The 12,934-nt window shown below is 37.9% G+C and overlaps 1 protein-coding gene across 2 annotated transcripts in view; it reads left to right on the top strand.

Annotated features, from left to right (window-relative positions):
• Positions 1-12,934, top strand: part of MRPS27 (mitochondrial ribosomal protein S27) — a 105,062-nt gene that overhangs the window by 621 nt on the left and 91,507 nt on the right. For both annotated transcript variants that reach the window (XM_028089618.2, XM_028089617.2), the window contains exon 2: positions 6,519-6,596. In XM_028089618.2, the coding sequence (XP_027945419.2) occupies positions 6,519-6,596 (78 nt within the window). The remainder of the gene's footprint in view (positions 1-6,518; positions 6,597-12,934) is intronic.

Genomic DNA, 12,934 nt, shown 5'->3' with positions numbered 1-12,934 from the left:
TGACCCTTGAACAACTCAGGGGTTAGAGGCATGATCCCGGGCAGTTGGAAAATTGTGTTTAAGTTTTGACTCCCCCCAAACTTAAGCCTACTGTTGATCTTACCCGTAACAAACAGTCCATTAACACTTATTTTTTATGTTTTATGTAATTGTATAGTGTATTCTTCACAGTAAAGTGAGCTACGGAAAATGTTACTAAAATCTTTAGTAAAGATTTAGTAATTCTAGAGGACTATACTGTATTTATTGAAAATAATCTATGTAAGTGGACCCCTGCAGTTCAAAGTCATATTATTCAAGGGTCAACTGTACTTGGATATTTGAGTAAACGGCACCTCACTCAAAATGTTTTTAATGGATCTGCTGATAAAGACATTAGGAAAAGTTGACATTTATACAAGCTAAACCCTGATAGGTGTATGATTATATGACTAAAATGCAGTAATCACAATTGATGTTTCCAGTGCCTGTTATCTTCTCTTCCCAACATACCCTCTAGCTCCTATTAAAAACCAACACTTACACTGTTGTTCACAGTTCTTTAGGAACAGCTATTAATTATCAACTCAAAACCTTATTGTTGGCCACCAGGTTTTCTGAAGATTAACTGGTTGACCTAGCAAGTGAAAATGTTTAGTGCTACACATTAGGTAAAGCAGTATGTACAGTACCTGGCATCTCAATAAGAATTAGCTGCTCTATCTATTTGCTAGCATTATGGCTCTTAGTAAATGCTTTTCAATTTACACAAGACCTTGAATTGTGTATCAGGGAGACTATCATGGTTGCATAGTGTTTGAGGCAATCTTTCTAACAAGGGAATGGATATTAGATAAGGGTGAATTGAATTTCCAGTTAGCATTTTGTTCTCCACTGGTGAACTTGCAGTCAGATATACCTGTGTTGTTACACTGTGGTAGCTATTAGCTACATGTGGCTATTGAAATTAGTTAAAATAAGAAATTCAGGTTTTTTAGTCACACTGACCACATTTTAAGTGTTCAGTAGAGACCTGTAGTTAGTGGCTACAGTTTCACTGCTCAGAATTGATTATTTCCATCATTAGGTTCTATTGAATAAGCACTAGGTTAGATCACAGAAGAAAGGAGTCTGGAAATCAGGAACTGGAAGCTCTAAGGCAAGTAATAGGAGTATGCTGGGTAGTGCATTAAGGACCATCCCGGATTTGACAGTGCAGATAAGGTGATTGACTTTTAAGGCAGCGTAACATCTTGAGCCATTACGGGATAAGAGAAGGGGAAATGTACTTGGTACAAACTAGAAAAGTGATTTAAAGTTATGAAGAGAGTAGAGAAAGCAAATTTATTGGGACCTATTACATAGTGAACATTTGAGTAGGCACTTAACATGCCCTCATTGCAACTATGATACAAGGTAGGCAATATTTCTCTATTTTACATATGATGAAAGAGGCTCAGAGACTATGCAACTTGTCCAGGTTTCATACGATTTATTAGCCAGGCAAGGATTCCAGCTGCAGACTTTGTGACTCTAGAGCACATCTGTGTCAACAATCACTGCTTTTCTTTGGATGGAAAACATGTTTGGAGACATTGGTCTGAAGGCCAAAATTAACTATAAAATGAGTAAGTATATAGAGCCATTCACTTTTCACTAAAATTTGAAATTATGGTCTTCGGAGGTAGCTTTTCTGGAATTAAATAGAGGAAATATTTCTTTTTATGGTGGAGAGTTTTATCTTAGAGAATATGGTTGCTCCCAAAGCTAACTGGAAGGATAGCCAAGTTCAAGAAAGGTTTGTATATACTGTTGGGTGGCATTTGCAGAGTGGGATTATTCAGACTCAGACCTGAAACTGGGAGGCTGTTATTGTTTTATCCACTTACTTCAGTGTGGTCTGAGGATTAACATTGTATCACGTGGAAAATTGTTAGAAATAGAGTCTCTGTCCCCACTGAAGACCTACTGAATCAGAACCTTCACTTTATCAAGGTTCACATACACATTAAAGTTTAAGAAACTTTTAGATTTTCCGCTTTACCATTGTTAACCCAATTTAACATTCTGACTTCATAGGAATCTTTGATTCTAATGTTAATATACAGACCTTCCAACTACTATACAGAAATGCAAAGATTTTTTTTTAAATGACGTCATTTGTAAAGTATCAGAAAGATAAACATCTTGCTTTAAAAGGCTTACAGAAATGGAATGTTTGTCTTTCTTAAGGTGTAGTAATTTCCTATTGCTGTTGTAACAAATTACCACAAATTCGGTGGTTTAAAACAATACAAGTATTATGGTACAGTTCTGTAGGTCAGAAGTCCAACATAGGGTCTAGCTGTGCTAAATTCAAGGTGTTGAAAAAGACGGGTTTCCTTCAGGAATCTCTAGGGGAAAATCTGTTTCCATGTCTTTTCCCTCTTCGAGAAACCCCTTACATTCCTTGGCTGATGCTCCCCTTTTTCAAACATCTTGAACACGAGCAAGTCAAGGCCTTATAGCACCCCATCCTTCATACATCATAGTGTTGCAGGATTTTTTTTTCTCCGTCCATGCCCACGGTTCTTGGTCACACCACTTTGAAGTGTGAAGAGGGAGACCAGACAGTAGTGGACAGAGAAGCAAGGTTTATTGAGCGATAGCAAAGTGATAGCACAAGCTCCCAAGGAGGGAGGGGACCCAAAGGGGTTGCCACCGGAGTTTCTGAGTCTCGGGCTTTTTATGGGCTTGGTGGTGGGCTGTTTCAATCTGATTAACGCTCCCTGTGCCTGTCATCCAATCAGATTTTTGTCACCTGTGTATCATATGGGAAAGGGTGGAGGGCTTCTTCCAGGGCTGTGTAAATCCTTTTAAGGGTGGTTTCTTCTTAGGGCGGGGATGGGGCTTGTCCCTGCCTGCCTGCCTTCCTTCCTATACCCTTCATCAGTAGTACCTGTCTTTCCCCCTTTTTCACTTTTAAAGACCTTGTGAATACATTGGGTTCACCTGAATAACCCAGTACAATCGCCTCATTTTAACATCAGCTGATTTGGTCTTAACCTCAATCCCCTTTAGCTGTGTACCCTAACATGTTCACGGGTTCTGGAGATTAAGACATGGACGTCTTTTGGAGGGTCATTTTTCTGCCTACCAGACTTGGCCACTCATTCCTACATTTATCATTGGTTTCTATTGGTCTAGGAAAATTCGCCATTTGCCAAATTTAAATTCTTCGTCCTTAAACCCTTTTGTTCTATACTCATTGGAGATGGAAAGTGATTACTGGTTACTTTCTTATAAAGCAAACTTTAAAAAGTTCATGTATATAAGGGTTGCTGGGTTTACCTTTTGTAGATTTACTGGTCTTCGTTTGTTTTTTGTTTTCAGTTCATGTGATCCCCCTTGAACAACTGTACACAAAGGGCACTCTTGGATTCCTGTCTTTCCCCACCATTACTTCCCCTGCCTTTTTGTCTTCCAATTAGAAACTCTTTGAACATTGACCTTCATAATTGTCTTTTCTGACTCCAGAATAGGAAAGGGTGATTTCTTATGCTAGAAGCAGAAATAGAGAATAAGAAATTATAGTAATAATAGAGAATAAGTCACTGGTATCCTGATGTATATAGCTTAATAGTCCTTAGCTCATGCTCACATAGAGAAGAACTGCTCTTGTTTCCCACAGAAAGGAGACACCTTCCTGGTTTTAGAAATTGGAATTCAGTTTGCATAGAAATGCTGCTATAAATTATGAATGAATTAGGTGAATTTATTCTTTTGGTTCTATGTAAGAACAAGCAGGGACCTTGACTATCACCAAGGTCAGCTCCTTCATTTGTAACTGCAGGATCTCTAGTTTTCGACCAACTGGTAAAATTCAGACCAAATCTCAGGTCTCCCACTCCTGACTTGTACAGCTACACAGCTAATGCCATTGGATTTTATTCATCCTTCTTGGCAGATGTAGGAATGTAACTAACAATTTATAACATTGTTTCTTTGAAAAATGTGTGCTATGAAAAATGTTTCTATGAAAAGGTATTATGCCAAACATCTAATTTTTTTAAATAATACACTTGAAGTGTAGGCACTTTTTAATGGTTATTATTTCTTTAAAAATCTCTTAGTTCCACTTTGAGATAGTCTTTGGAAGCTTTTTCATATTACTGCATCATTGCTTAAGCTTTAGGCCTCAAATTTAGCATATTATTCTAGTAAAGTTTTGACCTGTAATTACAGTAAGGGAGGGTGACTCCTTTTAATTAAGGTAATTAAGGTAACTCCCATGCTGTCGCATTATGGACTGTGTGACCTTTAGATACTTATCTGCCATTCCTTCCTTTTTTTTTCTTGTAAATAGCTTTATTGAGATACAGTTCACCCATTTCAATAATTCAATGCAGTGGGTTTTTTCTTTAATATATATATATACACAGTGTTGCACAATCATCACCTTAGCACATTTTTATCACCTCAAAAAACCCCTCATAGTCATTAGCAGTCATTCCCCATTTTCCTACAAGCTTTCCTGACTCCCTTCCCTCCAGTTCTAGGCAACCACTAATCTGTTTCTATGGATTTGCCTGTTATGGGCATTTCATATAAATGGAGTTATGTAATATGTGGCCTTTTGTGACTGGCTTCTTTTTCACTTAACATAAAGTTTTCAAGGTTCATCCATGTTGTAGCCTGTATCAATACTTCATTTCTTTTTATTGCCAAATAATATTCTATGGTAAGAATTTATCACATTTTGTTTATCTTTTTATTAATTGTTGGATATTTGCATTATTTTCACTTTGGGGCTATTATGAATAATATTGCTATGACCATTTGTATACCAATTTTTGTGTGGATACATGATTTCATTTCTCCTGGGTATATACCTAGGAGTGAGATTGCCGGGTTGCATGGTAACTCCATGTTAATGATGTAGGAAAGATGTTAGGGTTCCAAGCCGAAGGCCAAGACAGAATTCTTGAGACGTCTTTGGTGCAAAAAGGTGCTTTCATTAAAGCACGAGGACGAGAGGGCAGTAAGAGCTGCACTGGGGTCATGAGGAGTCACCCATTATATACTTTCAAGCTGGGAGGGGGTTAGGGATAATGTAAGCCTCCCAGGTATTTTGGAAACAAGGTTTCCAGGATCCTGAGGGGGCTAGCTATTGTTAGGAAAGGTCATTTATTACTGTTTAGTAAAAACTCAGTCTGAGACCCTCAGATGTCTATCAATGGTTCATATACTTGGGGGATAATTGCCAACATGTATCCTGAGGGGTAGAGATAAAGGAAGTTTCCAAAGGAATTCTTATATGTGAAAGTAGACTCACAGGGACCTGGGGGTTGGGCCAAGATTGCCTTTTGTCCTTAGCAAAGTATCAACGTAAAGGCAGTTGAGTCCTTGAGGAATGTCACTCTACCTGTTTCAAGGACTTGTCAATGGCTGTAGGTAGTAAGGAAATTTAATAATTTTTCTTCTGTCTTTGTTTTCCACATCATTAACATTTTGAGGAACTACCAAACTTTTCCAAAGTGGCTGGTCACCTACAATATATGAGGGTTCCAGTTTCTCTACATCCTTATCAATAGCTGTTACTATGTCTTTTTTATTATAGTCATTCTAGAGAGAGTATCAAGTTGTATTTCAGTGTACTTTGCATTTCCCTAATGGCAAATCATATTAAACATCTTTCCATGTACTTGGCCATTTATCTGTGCATTTTTGTTTTTAAGAAATGTCTGTTCAAATCCTTTGCCCATTTTTCAGTGGGTTGTCTTTTTAAATTTTGAGTTGTAAGAGCCATTTACATATTCTGGATATAAGTCCCTTCCTTATCAGGTAAGTAATTTGCAAATATTTTCTCCATTCTGTGAGTTGGCATTTCACTTTCTTAATGATGTCCTTTAAAACACAAAAGGTTCTAGTTTTGGTTAAGTTGCTGCTCATTCATTCCTTGAGCTTATGTTTATCGAGCATTGCCGTATACCAGTCATTGTGCCAGGTTCTGGGAATACAGTTATACCATCTAGTGAGTTACCTCAACTCTGGCTTGTTAGGTTTCTCTTATTTACCAGTAGGGTGCTTGGTTACTGGGTAAGATACTCTTTGCTTTATGTGAGTGAGGGTAAATATGCTGATCCAAGTCAGATGGAAATGTTTTTAGGGCTAATGATTATAAAGCATTCCGTTAATGAGTTAATCAACAGTTCAGCAAGTATTTGGGTTATAAGAAGGAGTTCTAGGGCTCACTTAGGCTATAATGTAGGGGCAACAAATGGCTTCTAGTACTAAAGTTATAGGAACAAAATTACCAACATTCTTACCCGTAACATTATTGTAGAAATTTTCGGTTTTTCTGTATCTTCTACTTGTTAGAGGTGGAATGCATGTTGTCATGAACTGAATTATGAACTCTGCGATATTGGTTATAGTATCATACTAGAATCTTTACATAACCTAGTACATTGAAAATATGACAAAGCTATGTTTAATAAGACATATAAACTGAACCCGTTGCGAAGCCACACCTGTTAATAATTGACTTTTTTCCTCAGGTGAAAGAGGACTGCTTTCTGCAGCATATGTGGACAGCCATAAATGGGAAGCAAGAGAAAAAGAACATTGTCACCTTGGTAGGTACCTATTGAGCTGTTAGATATGTCATGTCATTCACTCTGTATGTTTACCATCATGTTCGTATGATGTATTTATGAAATCATGCTTTTATGATGATCCCATTCATATAAGCACATTTTAAGTCTTACAAAGAATTAGATTATTTTATTTATTATATTTATTTATTTACTATATTATTTTACATGTGGCAAAATCATTTTTGCTATCCTGAAAATTTCTATTTAATTTTTGCCTTGATTAGTCTCCCTAAATTATGTAAACAATTCTCTTCTTTCTTGTTTTTTATCCATTTTAGTCATATAGTTAGTTACCATGCAGGTTGTCTCTGTTTTATATTATCTGCAGAGAAAAATATATTTTATATTTTCATCCTTTTTTATTGTAATTTTTTAACTTGTGGTCTTTAGAGCTCTTTCTGACTCTTTTTATTACCATGTAATAGATTTGAAAGCAGTGTTATAATTTCATACAATCCATTTAGGAAAAATAGTTAGCTAACATCTTCTCAGGCAGTAGGCTCCTAATTATTCTTCCCTTTCCTTGTTCTCTAGGTCATATTACACAGGTAGCAGCCTTTCCTAAAATAACAAGGCCTAGGGGCGCCTGGGAGGCTCAGTCAGTTAAGCGTTGACTCTAACTCTTGGTTTTAGTTCAGGTCATGATCTCAGGGTTGTTAGATCAAGCCCCATGGCTGGCTCTGCGCTCAGCATCGAGTCTGCTTTAGATTCTCTTTCCCTTTCCCTCCCCCTCTGCCCCTCTCCCCACTTGTGTTCTTGCTCTGTCTCTAAATAAAATGAAATCTCTAAAAGAAGTCACTGACCCTATGAACATTTTGTAGAAATATAAATACTTCATATATGTAATATACATTATATGTAACATCATGAGGACATGATAAAGTCAGATGATTGCTGATAGTTTTATGGGACTGATGTAATTTTTTGATCAATTCTAGTGCTGATCTAATATTCTCCCCCAGATTTCTTTCTCTGCTTTTTTGGGCTTATGTTAAAGAATAAAGTCTCCCTGTGTTTATGGATTCTTCTAATAAGTGGGGGGAAGGAGGAGGGAGACATTCTTTTGTAGCTGTCTGTGATGGCCAAGCTTGGGGTGGGGAGGGCTTTCAAAGAACTCATAATTTTCTCCCCTGATGATGTTATTGCAAGAGCAAAATTGGTTTGTATGTCCTGGAATGGCTATGTAGGCAGGGGCTAACCAAAGCAGAGCTGTGGAGAATCTGAAGGTAAGTAACTACATACTTGCACTGAAATGTAGAATCACTGTGAATAGATAGAAATGCAGATGGGTACAGATATGGTATACCGGCAAGGTCCAATACCAGGAGTGGCATTATCATATGGGACACAGTTTAATTCACAAAATGGTGAACCCTCTTGGTAAAGTTCTGAACAAGTCTAATTACTGTCTTCAGTTTACATGGTAGTTGCATCTATGGAAAATTCAGCTTATTTTCAAATTTCGCCCCAAAAAGTACTTTGCCTTTGTTTATATGTAAAATGGAGTTAGTTCTGTCCATTGTCAACAGGTTGATTTTTTTTTTTTTATTCGTGTTAATGTCTGCCGTGTCATAGATGCCATGGTACACGGGGCAAATATTTTAACTTTTATTTGTAAATTATTTTAAACTTACAAAAACTTGTAAGAATAATACAAAGAGCATCTGTATACTCTTTGCCCAGATTCACCAGTTGTCATCATTTTGACCCTTTTGTTTTTGCTTTCTCATTCTCTATACACACATTTTTTTTTTTAACCATTTGAGAGTTTGTTACATATGTTATAGCCCGTTAAGCTGAGTGCTTTGGTGTATACTACCTGACATTTTTTAAGAAGCCAGTCCCTTTTTTTAATAGAATATTCTTCTTTTGGGATTTGTCTTGTATTTCTTCATAATTAGATTCAAGGAAGGGTCCCCTGGCCAGAATGTTGTCAGTAATGTTGTGTCCATCTCAGGATGTCTTCTCATCTGGAGACACCCGATGTCCATCTGCCCTCACTGGTGAGGTTAACTTTGATCACCCAGTCAAGTGTGTGTGATTTTTCCTCTGGAGAGTTACTGTTTTTCTCCCTTGTGACTAATGGGCAATCTGTGGAGAGATACTTTAGTATCATGCCACTGTCCTGCTGCTTATAGGAAGTTTCCCCCTAAGTTTAGTATCCATTTAGCTTCTTGCCTGAATCAATCTTTACTATGGTGGTTGCAAAATGATGGTTTTCCAATTCGTTAATACCTCCACATTTAGTAATTAGTACTCAATATTCTAATGTAAGTAAGAGCCTTCCATTCCCTCCCATTTCTTTCTCTGTTTATTATCAGTTTGGTCTTGTGGATTGTGGATTCCTCTTTTTCTTTTAATGATTCGTTACCATCCTTGTTATTTGGGTGGTCACATATTTTCAGTGTTGGCTGGTAGAAGTCCTTTCAACCTGACTCCCAGTTTTCCATCTTGTACCTTTCCTGCTCTAGCCCTGGAATCAACTATTTCTCCAAGGAGTCCTGGTTCCTTTTAGTAAGGAATGGTATTAGAAACCAAGATCTGTGCACAAGTTGTCCTCTTGCTACTGTGGAGTTTTTGCCTTTTGGCTTATTCAGTGGCTAGAACTAGGAAAAATAAGTATACATAGCCACATAAACATATATGCACATACATGCATATAAGTTTACGTTTTCATATTTTACAAATAATGAATTCATGCTGAAACCTCCATTCCAGTTCGTCCCCACAGAGCTCCTTGCCTTTTCTAGGCCATATTTGTATCAGCCTTCTATACCGAAAACTCTGGCCCCCAACAAGGACAATGTTTTGATGTGTTGGACAGTCTGTGCATTGCAGGGTATCTAATTTTCCTATCTTCTGCCCATTCAGTACTCCCTGCAGTCACTGTGATAGTTAGAAAACACCCCCATATTTCTAGTTGTCCTCTGGGGCCATTAGTACTCCTTTTGGGAACCACTGTTCCAGTGATGAAACCAACATGGACTCCATTGATTATATTGCAAAGCGTGTTCTGATATGCCATGCATGAACTGTAAGAAAAGTGCTGTGGAAGTGCAGAGAAGAAAATGAAGAATTTCAGGAAAGCTATTATTAATGCTTTCCTAGGCATGAAGGGAAAATTAGAAAAGACCCTTATATTTGGTGCCTTGGAATAGGATATAGTCAGCTCTTTGTTATTAGGGGACAGATTTACAGGGACTTTTACATAGATCCTGAATAAGCAGAAGCTGTTTGCCAAAGAATGAGTATAGTAAGTCTGCAATAAATAAAATATCACATGTAGGTAACTGTCTTTGTTAAGATTAGTATACTTGGAAAAGCGTTAACAGCTACCGTTTACTGAAGACTACCCTCCTTGAATATCCTCTGTACCCCTATCCAGTCAGAATTTTTTCCTCACCCTGTATTCTTACAGCACTTTATACCATCATTGTGACGTTTGGTGTGGTGAAAAGTCTGCCCTTGGGGGCAGACATCTGGATGTGAGCCCTAGTTAAGCCAGCTTTCAGAAACTATGTCATTTAACCTTGTTCCTGTAGTCATAAATTAGGGATGATGATAATGCCTGCTTCACTTCATGCCCTACCATATAATAGGTGCTCCAGAAATGTGGAATGAACGAATTTCTAGGCCCCTTGATTCTACCCCTATATAAAAGATTAGGGTATGAGGTAAGGTTTGGAAACTCAAACTGCTTGGGAAAAAAAAAGAGACTCTTTGAGACAGTATTTTTTTTCTGCTGTGTAATAAAATGTAATTAAAACTTTCGCACCCGTGTGGTAGTATTGCATGTATTCCCTAACTCTTGAGTGTTTGGGTTCAGATGTATGTCCTGAGAATTCAGGCACCGCGCCTGGGGCTGCATCCCGAAGATCGTGCAGTAGGTGGCAGCGCCGCCTCTGCCCAGACCGCTGCACAGCCTTTGGAACTTGGAGTTTGGGTGCGGACCTTTCCGGAAGCCACCCCCATACGCGCTTGCGCGGAGTGCTGCCCTTAGCATGTGGAGCGCTGTGATTGGGCGCTGCGACCTGGTGCGGGCTCGCTGATTGGGGGAAGGAGGAGGGGCGATATGAGGCTTTTGCTCCGCGCGCCGCTATTGGAGGGCGTGGGGTGGAGTGGAGCGGGGTGGGAGAGGGAAGATGCCTGGGTGTGGGTGTGGGGCTTCAGCTTCCATCTGCTTAAGTGATTTCGTTTCCACGCAGAGTACTTGCGGGGGAGGTGTTCGGTGTTTTCTCTGATGGGCGTGAGGCTCTGGTGCCTCCTGTTCAGTCTCATTAGTGGTTTTCTATTAGAGCCTTGGGGGCGGGCAAATAGGGATCTGTCCGGCTCCCAGTATGAGGGTAATTTATTGCTGCGGAGCTCTTTGATTAAAACCAGGAGTGCTATTTAGTACCTACACTGCATTTTAGGGATCAAGCAGGCCATGAATGCAGGGCAGGTCCTCAGACATAAGAGTCAAAGGCAACCTTCATTCCTTGCTAGTTCTGTTGTAAGCACTTCATAGGTGCCATCCCATTTAATGCTCAACAACAGCCAGCTAATGCAGCTGCTGCTATTCCCCCTTATGGATGAGGAAACTGAGACCATAGTCTGACACTTATTTAGGGCCATTGCCTTTATGCTGAAAAACAGCTTTCTCAGTGATGCTGTAGTACCTTCACTTCTACCATAGTGTCTTCCCTTGCACTGAAGAGTGGATTTCTTGCTTTTTAAAAAATACATTTTGGTTGCAGAATAATATATACAGAAACGTGCATAAATCATAATGTATAGATTGATGAACCAAGTAAACTAATGTAAGAAATAAAACATTCCTCCCACTCAGGAAGCCCTTATGGTGGCTCCCATTTTCTCCTTAAAGGTAACCATTATCCTGACTTCTAACACCATGGGTAAAATTTTTAAAAAATGTTTTATAATGGAAAACGTAAACATACAAAAATAGAGTAATTGAAATGTGGAATCCCCTGTACCCATCATCTGGCTTCAACAGTTACCAGCTCATGGCTAATCTTTACTTCACCTCTAATTCTACTCCCCATCCTGATCCTTTGGTTTTATTTTGAGGCAAATCCCAGATAGTATGTAATTTCACCCATAAATATTTTAACATATATGTCTCAAAGGTATGGGTATTTTTAATACCATTATCATACCGAAAATTTTAATAATTATTTAAGTATGAAAGATAGAGTGTTCAGATTACCTGGGTACTCTTATAAATCTTTTTAATGGTTTGGTTGAATCAGGATGCATAAAAGGTCCATACAGTGCAATTAATTTTATTCTCCCCTTCTCTTCCTCTTTTAAAATATTTTTTATAGAAACATACAAAAGTAGAGAGAATGGTATAATGAATCCTCCTGTATACTGTCACCTGTCTCCAGCAATTACCAATTCCTTGCTAGTCTTGTTTCATCAATCCTCTTTCCCATCACCTGAATACTTTTTAACAAATCTTTATTAGCAGATCATTTTATGTGTATTTTTACATGTACCTCTAAAAGATAGGATTTTTTAAAAAATATAGTACCATTCTTATTTTTTAAAAATTAGTCATTCCTTAACATCATTAAATATGCCATCAATGTTTACATTTCCTCAGATGTCTTGTAAGTTTTTTTTTTTAATTTAGTTTCTTGAAATGGGTCCCAGATAAGGTTGATACATTGTAATGTGTTGAGATGTCTCTTATTTTTTAATCTTTAAGTTTCTTTCTTGTAATTTGTTGAGGAAAGCAGGTCTTTTGTCTGAGAGTTTCCCACATTCTGGATTTGCTGTTTTCATCCTTATGGTGGTGTTTAACATGTTTTTCTATCTTCCATATGTCCTATAAAGCTGGCAGTTAGAGCAGGAGACTTGATCAGATTCACGATTTCTTTTTTGTTTTTCTTTTGGCATGACTACTTCATAGGAAGTATTGTTTACTTTTATCAGGAGGTACACAGCATTTGGTTTTCCCTCTGTGATATTAAAGGCCATTCATGATCATTGCTTATATATCTATTATTTCATTAGGAGCTGCAGAATGTTACTATTTTAATTCTATCATTTCTTCCTCATTTATTACTGAGAAAATTTTTTAGAAGATTTTTTTTTCATCAGCAGTTTAGTTATCCTGAGATACAGTTTTTATGAAGAGGCAGCTTTCAAGATAATCCTACCATCCTACCATCCTCCAAAAATGATCAATGAGGATATATTTTTTTTAAATACCGTTTTGAACTCCTGGATTTAAGCATTCCACACATTTTAATCCATTACCGTTGGTGTTTTTATTGAAAGGGCCTCAGTTCTCCAATTGCGCTTTTTAT

This window comes from Eumetopias jubatus, unplaced genomic scaffold (genome assembly GCF_037043125.1).
Source record: "Eumetopias jubatus isolate StellerSeaLion01/CBP00866 unplaced genomic scaffold, mEumJub1_p1.0 scaffold_5, whole genome shotgun sequence".
Classification (NCBI taxonomy): Eukaryota; Metazoa; Chordata; class Mammalia; order Carnivora; family Otariidae; genus Eumetopias; species Eumetopias jubatus.
Note: the sequence above shows the minus strand (reverse complement) of the source record. Positions and strands in the feature narration are given on the sequence as shown.